General features: G+C 44.7%; 2 protein-coding genes across 2 annotated transcripts; one reads left to right on the forward strand and one right to left on the reverse strand.

Moving 5' to 3' along the window:
- Positions 1-6,314: 6,314 nt before the first annotated feature.
- Positions 6,315-7,043, forward strand: M406DRAFT_75472 (uncharacterized protein; the record flags this gene model as incomplete). Its single annotated transcript, XM_040925856.1, has 1 exon — positions 6,315-7,043. One exon carries the CDS (start codon positions 6,315-6,317, stop codon positions 7,041-7,043), a length of 729 nt encoding a protein of 242 aa, XP_040779246.1.
- Positions 7,044-8,431: 1,388 nt separating this feature from the next.
- Positions 8,432-9,840, reverse strand: M406DRAFT_75471 (uncharacterized protein; the record flags this gene model as incomplete). The annotated part of the gene is made up of 3 exons (XM_040925855.1): positions 8,432-8,640; positions 8,951-9,163; positions 9,387-9,840. The coding sequence occupies 3 exons, from the start codon at positions 9,838-9,840 to the stop codon at positions 8,432-8,434; spliced, it is 876 nt and encodes a 291-aa protein (XP_040779247.1).
- Between the last annotated feature and the right edge of the window lie 774 nt (positions 9,841-10,614).

Consider the following 10,614-nt stretch of genomic DNA (forward strand, 5'->3'; position numbering starts at 1 on the left):
ATTAATTCCTGAGGGCTTCTAGCAGTGCATCTGCGAGGCTCTGAATTGCTATCTCGAGGCTATTAATAGACCTGCTGAAGGAGATGGTATGCTTAGCTCTGAGATAGTGTTATGACTCATTCAACATGCAGGTCGCGGAACAGGCCCACCAAACAAGAAACCAGGTATCACAACTCAACATCGGATAACCAACAGTGATTATATAATCCAGAGCAGGGATTATAACAGGGATGAATCATTAGATCATTGAGTAATCCAATGAGCCTGGATCACTTGGATCGCTGATGATCCAAGATGAGCTACAATGAAGAGCTGAATATATAGTTATACATCCATTATCATTAGATAGATCATTATATATAGCTCTTCAGTTATCAATCTAAGTATCAGATTACTCTTCTACTCTAATAGCTCCAAAAGCAGTGAATACTTATACAATTATCTCAGTTGTATTTCTGTATTCAAGGCTTATACTTGATACTGCTTTTATTAGCATAAACTCTTTGTATACTTTGGAATCTCCGGATTATTGCAGTGCTTATTACATTTTAATAACTCTTGTTTAAGAATAGTTCAGTATTACTCTTTGAGTAATACGGAATATAATAGCTTTTCAAGAATCCTCTTCGTTCTTATGCATTCCTACTCAGAAAGAACTAGTTAATCAGATATATCAGCTTACTCAGTATATTCAGAATCTGCATAATCAGCAACAAGCTCAAAATGCTACTATTGCTAATTAGTAAGCTTAGCTGAAATAGCAAGCTTAATAAGCTCAGCAGATGCAGCTCATTTCTATAATTACTAATAATGCTAGAAAAGCATATAAGATAAATAAGCTTGCTATATATAATAGCAATCAAAGGATACTGCATAAATTTCTTATTTACTGCAGAGCATACTTCTTGCATTATATAATCCAATTTACTGAGAAATCTGAGAAGATTATTCTTGTAGAAACTTATTTTAAGAAGAATGCTCTTATCTAGTATAAGTTTTCTCTATGCAATTACTTGGAATACTAAGATAATTCTGATATATATATCCAGAGTACTAAGAATATATTCAATTCCTTTGCAGATTTCAAGAAAGCTGTCAGGTGGAAAGGTTGCAAAGGCAATGTAGCGAGGTCTTTTCTCTCTTTCAGGGGCATACAACCAGAATAACATTGAGGCCTAAGGAGCTAAGTTCTGCTCAGCAGTGCTGACGTGGCTAGAAAGCCGCTTTATAGCCGCATATTGCTTAGTCATCCGTAATCCAGCTGGCTTAGCTGGCTCTGAGCCTTGCTGGCACAATCGGCCCTGACACCCTGCGCCTCGCAGCACTTTTCTTCTTCAGTTGCTTGCCTTTTTGAACAGCAGGGGATTTGTTCTGCTTAGCGCTTCTATTCCTGGTCCTTTCCCTCAGAGGCTCCTCATTCGTTATCTCCGACTCATCTTCAAAGTTACTATCACTATCATCATCCTCTTTATTATCATCATTATCCTGATTATCATTCCCTCCTTGCTGCGTCTTCATTCGCTTAGTTTTCTTCGGCAGCTCCTGATCTACTGCCTCCGAATCGCTTTCGTAAAGCTTCGCACGAGAAGCCTTACGCTTCGCAACCTAGCCTGAAGCTGAGTCTGAAACTTCTTAGAGTATTAGCAAACCAATACTACAATAACGAGGAATGATTCTAAGCTCTAGCAAGCATGTCTAACAATCTATAGCTGCTGAACTACGAAACTTATTCTCAGCATCGAATCGGTTCTTCTCGTGAATCATACGCTTCCAGAAGATTATAAGCGAGTGAAGCTGCATTCTGATCTTCAGGAAAACGCGGAGATCCTTCTCTAGAAGCTTCTTAATAGCAGCTTTCATATCAGCTAGTGATATGTTGAGTGCATTGTTGATGATATCGATTTCGATGAGTATAAAAATTTGTTAATCAGAGTCTTCAGCACTCTTCTTAACTCAGCATTCTCGGAGATCGGAAGAATTGTTGCAATTCAGCCTCATTCCGTAGTCCCAAGTCAATGTGAGAGGAATCTTCGCGTTGGTAGGATAGCGATTAGAGAACATGTTGTATAAGTGTTGTATTAGTTATATTTAATAAAGTTTAGGTGAATAGAAATAAGATATGAGGGAAAAAGCAATCAAAAGAAAACTAAAAGAAAATATAGTATTATTCCAGAATCTTTCTTAAATATCTGAAAGAATAAACAGTCTCAGTATATATTGATAGTACTTGGTATTAGTTTTGAAATAAGCGTGTTCTAATATCAGATTAAGTATGATCAAATTGAAGCATTATACAGAGATAATAATAATCAAATTGAACTAATTTAGCAGCTGATGCATATAGAAACGCTAAATCAACAAATCAATCATCTTATAAGAATAACAGTACAGCATCTCTGATTATTAATTCAGGCGCTTGTTAGCTCAATAATATTCCTATACTATTACATTCTTGCATCTCAAATGTAATGAGCACTGCAGTAATCCGAAGATTCCAAAGTACACAGAGAGTTTATGCTAACAAGAGCGATGCCAAGTATAAGCCTTGAATACGGAAATACAACTGGGTAACTGTGCAAGTGTTCACTGCCTTTGGGGCTATCAGAGTAGGAGAGTAATCTGATACTTAGATTGACGACTGAAGAGCTATGTCCTGATGGTCTATCTAGTGGTACTGGACGTGTCCTTATATATTCAGCTCTTCAGTCCTGATTATCTTGACTATGTTCCGATTCCTCATAGTCGTTTCCTGAATCTGTCGACTATGTCCATAGCCAACATAGTCGCGCCAGTAACCCTAACCCTGGGTTACATAATCCTTATTGGCTGTCTTGATGTTGAGTCATGACACCTGGTCCTTCTGTGAGCTGGGCGTGATTCATGACCTGCATGTTGGATGGGTCATAACATCAAAGCTGAATAGAGTGCTCTAGATTCCTTCTCTTTATCCATGATTGTATAAGAGCATTTCTTTGATATTTATATGAACAAAATTATATTGCTTAATAGATTGATCAATTTGCTCTTGCAATGTAATTATGCTATCGAAGTCGAAAATCTTGAGCCTTAGGAGGTATAGCAATCGCAAGGGAACGATGCTGGTATATTCCAAGTAATTAAAGCTCAGGCTAAGATGCTGGACGCCGGACTTCGAGTGTTTCCATGTAGAGATAAGTGATGTATTCCAGTGTTTGATTCAGAGGGAAAGGCTGGACTCTGCTAGCAATATCGAGCTTGATGAATCGTGGAAAATGCTGAAGAATGGGAAGAATTCGGAAGAGCAAACTGTCTACATTTGCGCTATGCATTGAGCTGAGCTATATCTTCTTAACCAAAGTAGATAGTTGCCACTGTCTCTTCGGGCGCTATGCTAACTTCTTCATTGATATGATGAACAGTATTGTAAGATTTGACAGTAACTGTAGCAGGAGGGAAAATTAATAGTAATTCAATGATGCTGATCTCTTGCTCTTCTGAGAGATGAACTCATGGTAGATATCGTAAGCTTTATTAGTATCAACGCTTAACAAGTTTGCTCACTTCTCCTTTCCGTTAAATAGCAGTGAATGCACCTCAAACTCTTCCCTCGAGCAGATAAGCCATTTACCGTGGTAAATTATTAATCGTCTTATATATGCTTCAGTATGTGGTGACTGTCGAAGAAATGCAATGAATGCTGCCAATTCTTCAGACATATTCAATATAGCGAAGTATTGAGCGATAAGGGGAAATGCAAGGCCAGCCCAGTAATAGCAGATAAGCCTGAATGACCATAAGTCTCGAATGGAGCTCAACTCCAATGCAATGGATGCTAGCACCTTATCAGGGATGTAATGCATTGTTGCTTGGAGAAGAGAGGATGAGCAAAGAGATTGCAACTCTTAAGCTGGTTCAAGATAGAATATCTAAAACACGAATACAAAAGAAGAAAGAAAGAAATATTTTGTAAACGAAGATTGCGAATAGATATCTAAAAAACAGCATGCCTGAAGCGACTTTAAATATTATCTTCTGGCCTGCTAAGCGCCAACTGATCTTCTGAACTTAAAATTGAGTAGAATAGCAGCATACAACATTCAGCAGTTTCCATGCATTACCTTTTCCTTAGTTGCCAGAGATAAACTACCATTCCAGGAAGCCCGTATTCACGATATGCTTGTTATGCGCCCCTTGCGAAACTTGAGAGTCTTCTAATACAATATTAACAGATGCCTGAAACTGTTCATGCCTTTCGTCAGTAAAGCTGAGGCGAACATGAATGCAAGCTAACCAAACTGCGATCATATTTCGGCAGCGCCGCAACCGATGACTACGGTTCCGGTAACACAGATGCAGCTCCGAATGAGAGATGATAAGCAGGAGCGGCTTCTGCCAAATTTCAACAAACAACGTCGGGCGCTTTTCTCTAAAGCCAAACAGCTTTTTCGCATACACCAGGCAGAAGTTTATGTGATGGTGCGGAAAGACCAGAAGTACTATGTCTTGTCTTCCAGCGAGGACTCTGCCTGGCCTCCGGTAGCAGCAACAGATGTGAATGCCCAGGTCTGCTTTTGCACAAATCGATGAAACAGCACTCAGCTGGTTGCTGGAAGGATGAGACCTCAGTTGTGAACGTGATAAGGCAAGGTTGGTAGGGATATTGCGTTGTTGGTAGTCTGATGATGGACCTTGTGAATAAATGGAAGCAGTCGCAAGCCAGGCGTACGAGAGCTAAGCGTACTGTCCAGTCCTCCGCCGGTATACGGAAGAACAGACGGTCTCGGAAGCATCTATAGATGGAAGATTTATTCAACAAGTAGAGCTCTTTTTCGTATATACCAATACCTACCAACGTTCTCTGTCTGGGCTGTAAAAGCAGTAGTTTCGCCACCAGGTAACCCTAGCAGCACAAAGGACAGTAGTCCTGGCAGGCAGCTAACTCTGCCGGCCTCTGCCACCTGCCGGCCAACCGTCCTTGTCGACATTGTTCGAGAGGAAAAGGAAGGATACGACCGAAGCAAAAAAAAAAAAAAAAAACGGTAGGAGAGAAGACTAGCTAAATGAAAAACCGCCCAGCGGCCCGTCGTCGATTCTGCTCAGTGGCCCGCAAGTTAACAATGCGATGTACGATTTCGTCTGTAAGCAGTATCAGCTCCTTATTATGGTTGGTTGTTCCCCTCTGTAGCACCTCTGCAGACTCCAAGTCCTTTACTACCACCTTGTTACCATCCCAAGAGGAAGTGATGCATTCTAGGTCTGCCGTGATAGATACCGTACTCAGTCAGCTGATCGTAAAGCTTTTGAAGCCCTTGTCTCAGATCCGGATGGATAGAGCCCGCATGGATATTTGGATGCTGTAAGTCCTCAAGTGGCAGTTCCTTAAGCAGCTTGCCCTCAACGTCTTGGAGGACAAGTGCTGGGATACTATCACAGATAGCCTTGCCGAAGCAGCGGGGGATGCAATCGCCTTGAAGTGGCCTTAGCCGCTCGAATATATGCATCTCATAGTCAACGCCGGTCCCCTCTTTGATTATAGTCGAAGGCAGCAGCCATTCGGGAAACGTCTGTTCCAGGTAGCTAGCACTGTATGCCAGCTGGCAGCCAACGCAGGATTCGGGCTAGCATTGATGTGGCCCAATACTTGGGGACCTCAAGCTGAAAGTAGGGCCTGTCCCTATGGATTCGCTTCGCTCTTGCTAAGAACGTACGGCTGCCTAACCGCACCTTCTGAAAATCATTAGTAAAACCGCACAGCTTCTGGATTAGAGTCCTAGAGTGATCAACCTTAATGGTATTCATTTCTGCGGGAATTGCAATCCCTTCTCGCCATGCAGGCAAAGGCAAAATGATAAGAGGGTTAAAGGTGGGCGTGCTATGTTCCCCGTACCCTCCCAGGACCTTATTTCCCCTCCCTTCTGCCGACGGCTACGACTTTACCGATAGTTGGCAGGGTATTATCAAACGACGGCCCCTGATATGCCCGCCTGTTCTTGACATATGGGAATAGGGTTAAGGGTGTTATAGGACGGCTGCTGCCGCGGCCGGCTTCTCTTCGGATTCTGGTCTCTGATTGCTTTCCGTGATTAGACTAGCTGCATTCCTGATTAGTTGAGCTGCAAACAAAAACCATCGTAACGATTCGCGAGAATGTCAGCAAGCATTGCACACGATCCAGGAGTGGGACTGTATAACTCAGAGACGTGCGGCTTCTGAGGTTATAGCATTGTTTTCGAGAGCCGAATACACAAAGGTGGATGCTCGAGCTGCCATATTTAGGAAAAGAAGCAGAAGTATGTGATCAACGCTGCTCAAAGCCAGGCAGGGGCACTAACGCGATGGAAACAGAATCTAGCAACATAGCCGAGAGGGAGCAGGACGAGGCCACCCCGGACGAGGCCACCCCGGACGGGGCCGGTGGTGCTAGCCAGACGAACATACCGGACAATGCCAATGTAGACCACGATACTGACATACTGGATGATGCTGACATAATGCACAACGCCGATGTGATGCACGATGCTGATGCCGACGCCGACATAGTGCACGACGCCGACGTAATGCACAACGCCAACGTGCTACACGATGCCCAAATCAGCAAGGTCGACAGTAATACATACGTTACAGCGCTTCTCGATACAAATACAACCTTCCCCAGGCACAGCGTTTTACATTCTTCATACTCCGATCCACCTTCCTTGCCCTTCGAAGGTCACAGCACGGTATCCCCAGAAGTTTTCTCAGCCCAATTCCGCGACGAATCCTACAACATGGAGCTAGCATCAACGGCTTTAGCAAGTGCTAATACGATGCTGAGACATACCGAAGAAGGCTGGGACTTTTCGGGTATTAACCTTCAGAAATTGCTCCGGATATCAGTCTCTCTTGGGAATATTGTTGAAAAGCATGTTAAGGAAGGCTCTACAGTAGCTCAGGTCGAACTAACAGCGCCATCAATGAAGACCGATGGATATTACTGCTTGAAAATCACTCTTGCAAATGCATCAGTTAATCAGATAGTCCAGCAAATTCACAAACTTGATATCCGCGATCACGGCACAAGCTGATACCTCCATCATATGGATACGAAGATCAAGTTAGGAGCCGACTTGGTATTGCAAGATGGTGAGAATCAGGCACTGATAGAGATATTAGGGCACCAGTTGCACGGCGCATTTGCCCTTGCCATATCACGAGATAGCGCTCGGGACAATTCTGGTTACTTCAAGATGGTTATTCCCTATAATACTGCAAGGCAAGCTACTCTTGAAATATTACTAGAATTCAAGCCAGATGCTCAGTTAGCAGAGATGTTTTTCCTTTGATAAATCGCGAAATCACTCTATTTAATTCATACTTTCGAAGAATACAATCTAGTTGCCCCTACTTAGTTTCTGCAGAGGAGATTCTCAGGCGCTACCGTAAGATCCATATACCACTTATCGACGCTTGGTCACTACCCAGATCACCGAGTGCACTAATGTCCAAGTCTGCGCCATATTGCAGCAGTAAGTCAGCCATTTCCGTATTGCTTCGCTAGAGCGCAAGCTGCACTGCAGATCTTCCCAATTCCATCTTTACATGCACATCGGCACCATGTTTTAGAAGGACGCAAGCAGCCTCATAGTTGGTCCGAAAGGACTGCAGTGGCTAGTGGTGTCTCCAGAAACCTGTTCTGAAAAGTCGAGATGCAGGTCCGCGGGTGTCTTGAGCAGGAGGACGTCATTATCGGATTGCATACCCGCGACAGTGTGCAAGACTGTTTGTCCAAGGCGATCGAGTGGAAGAGGGTCCACGCCGTTGTCCAGCAGCTGTGTAACCACAGCCACCTTATCCTCTGCAGCAAAGCGGGACGATGGTGTCCGCAAGACGAAGAAGAGAAGAGGATCGCCGCTGGCATTAGGGATAGAGATATTGAAGTCTATATGCCGACTGGTCAATAAGATATCGATCATATGCACACCTTGAAGACAAGCCTCGTAGAGAACCCAGCGGTGGATCTGTGTAAGGCCAATGCTCATGCGGAGGAGGCTGCGCACTTGTTCCAGCTCCCCGCCCCAGGATGGCCGTGGCAAGAAAAGTGGACTCGTACTCCTCCGTACGCGGATCGGGCCAGAGGGTAGACGCGGCCGAAGGAGACATAGGAGAGGACGGAACTTGATAGTGAGGATGCCATAATAGGATGGAGGGCGGTGTCCACCTGATCAAACCTCCATGAGCGTGCTGCTCGGACTTGCTTTTAATAGCACGCGCTTCCTCGCTTGATTCCAGGCGCGCGCTTCTGGATTCCCAGAAACTAGAAGTTATATCCGAGCGAGTGAGCCTCGGATCACACTCAGCCCCGCTCAAAAAGATCCCGTACAGGTTCCGAGGTACGTACTCATCCACACAAGGGTCGTTCGCGGCTATCTATACACTCCTTATTCGGTCCGAGACAGAAGGGCTTCGCAATCAGTCAAGCTTGAATCGTTGAGAGATGCGCAATGATTGTGCACGAGCTTGAGGTTTCTCTGATTCCCATCCTTGTCGGACTGCAAAAGCTAGCAGATATGCCCGTTCCTGAGGCGGTCGCACCTCTCTTGGGAGTGCTTGGCCCGATCGGGCTCCAATACTCTTCCATCCGTGCTTTCATACTACCCCATACGGATTCCGCAATCGGACTTACTATACCATTCGGGTCCCTTTGGCAGCTCCAGGAGCAGGTGATGAAAAGGTTTAGACTGAGGCTCTGAGACGTATACCGGTGAGCTTGTTACTGCGTTAATATACGGTTTGCCTACTCCCCTCCCCTTTAGTTTCCTCAGCTTTTTAAGGTTCGGCTTGGCTAGGCTAGGAAGACCGCCCCACGAAATCCCGTAGTCAATACAGGAAACGGTAAAGCGCCTGATATATTCCTTCTCGTTCAGCGAGAGCAGCTGAATTACCATCTTGCCCCTCATAGCCAAAGCTCCCTCAACCTTAGCTCTAACCTTACGGAAACGGCCCTTTGAATCTATAGTATCGGGATCGCGAAACTTGATATAGATACTTGCATTGTCGTCCTCATCCGAGGAAGAGCTATTTTCCGAGTCGCGTAGATCATCTGAATCATCTGAATCTCGAGCTTCCATATCAGGCATTGAGAAATTTTCCGACATAATATCCTCATTGTTCAGCTGTAGGTCGTCGCTCTCGTGCTTTCCGCTTACTTAGTCCGAAATTTTCTCTAATAATCAAGCTCGAAAATTTGCTGCTGAGGCCTTCTCTTTCTCCTTCCTTGCGGACTTCCCTGCGGACTTCTCTATACGGCCGGCGCTCGTTTTTTCAAGAGATTTGCGTCCCATGCGCTCTTCCCAGCTTATCTCATACCCTACTTCACTTCCACTTTCGTTATCATTGTTCTCAATTTTGACACTTTTGCTCCTGCCTACGTTGTGATGTTCTTTCTGATCCTCTGCTTCCCCGGGTGCCCATCGGCTTTTGCTTAGCTCCCCTGTAGGATTTGGCGATATTGGTCTTCGGAGCCCGCTCGTTACGCTCCCAAAGAAACCTACTCGCAAGTGATGAAGAAGGAGGATCCTCTGGCTGATGGACTAGCGCCGATGCTGCTCTGCTGCCGCTGCTCGTGCCTGGGGTTGTATCTTGGCTGTATGATTCTGTAGCGCCTCTCGTAGAACGTTTAGAAACCGGCTTGGCATGATCGCCGTGCTGATATTCTGTCTCAGCACTGGTAGATCCCGGCTCATCTGTTTCCGGGTGAGATGATGGGCGCAGGAGCTCATTTTGGTCCGGAGTCTTTGCCGCTGGCTTTGGGCTACGGCGTCCATACTGGAGAATATTACTCTCACTTATGGATGAATCAATCTCTTGTCCTATGGAAGCCATAGTAGAACCTGTCTTCGAAGAAGCTTTGTATCGATATCCAGCTAAGCATGGCCGACCTAAGAGTAACTGACCCGAGACTTATATATGCCGAGCTAATAGTAGTCCTAAGATCTAGCAACCCTGAAATAGGTTCGAGATAGTTCGAACCCAGAAGCTCCTGCCGATGGCATGTATACCTCTGCGTCCCAGTCTTGAGAAGGTAGTACCTCTTGCAAAATATCCAACCATGGAGCCACCTTACTTCTACGCAATCGGAATCGGAAGCGTCGCTGCTCTTCTCATATTGAAGAGATGCTATCAGAGGCTACAAGCTGTCGGCAGGTGGGCTGTACGATACGTGAGACGACCGGTCCTCGTAACTCGAGACCAATGGAGCTCCCTCGGTATGACTACATTGCAAGCAGGCAGTCTGGTCGATAGCCATCAACCACTCTGCGAAGCTTACGCAAGCAATTGTAAACCCTTGTTTGTACGATATATATTATATTCGTAGAAGAGTCTGAAGAGGATGACGCTAAGAATGAGGAAGCGATATTAAGGAAGATGGTGCGCAAGCAAAATATCAAGATTTCAAAGCGTAATCCGTATCAAAAGAGAGTTCGATTCTTACTGCCACCGGATAATGCTTAGATATTTATACATAAAAATACGGAGCTCTACACTTCAATAGCGAGTTTCACTATATTATCCTGTTTCAATATAGAAATTTGATATTTATTACGACGCATAATTGAAGCGATTATTATCATCGAATTTTCATATCTTGTATCGCTA

The sequence above is a fragment of the Cryphonectria parasitica genome (genome assembly GCF_011745365.1).
Source record: "Cryphonectria parasitica EP155 unplaced genomic scaffold M406scaffold_2, whole genome shotgun sequence".
Taxonomy (NCBI): Eukaryota; Fungi; Ascomycota; class Sordariomycetes; order Diaporthales; family Cryphonectriaceae; genus Cryphonectria; species Cryphonectria parasitica.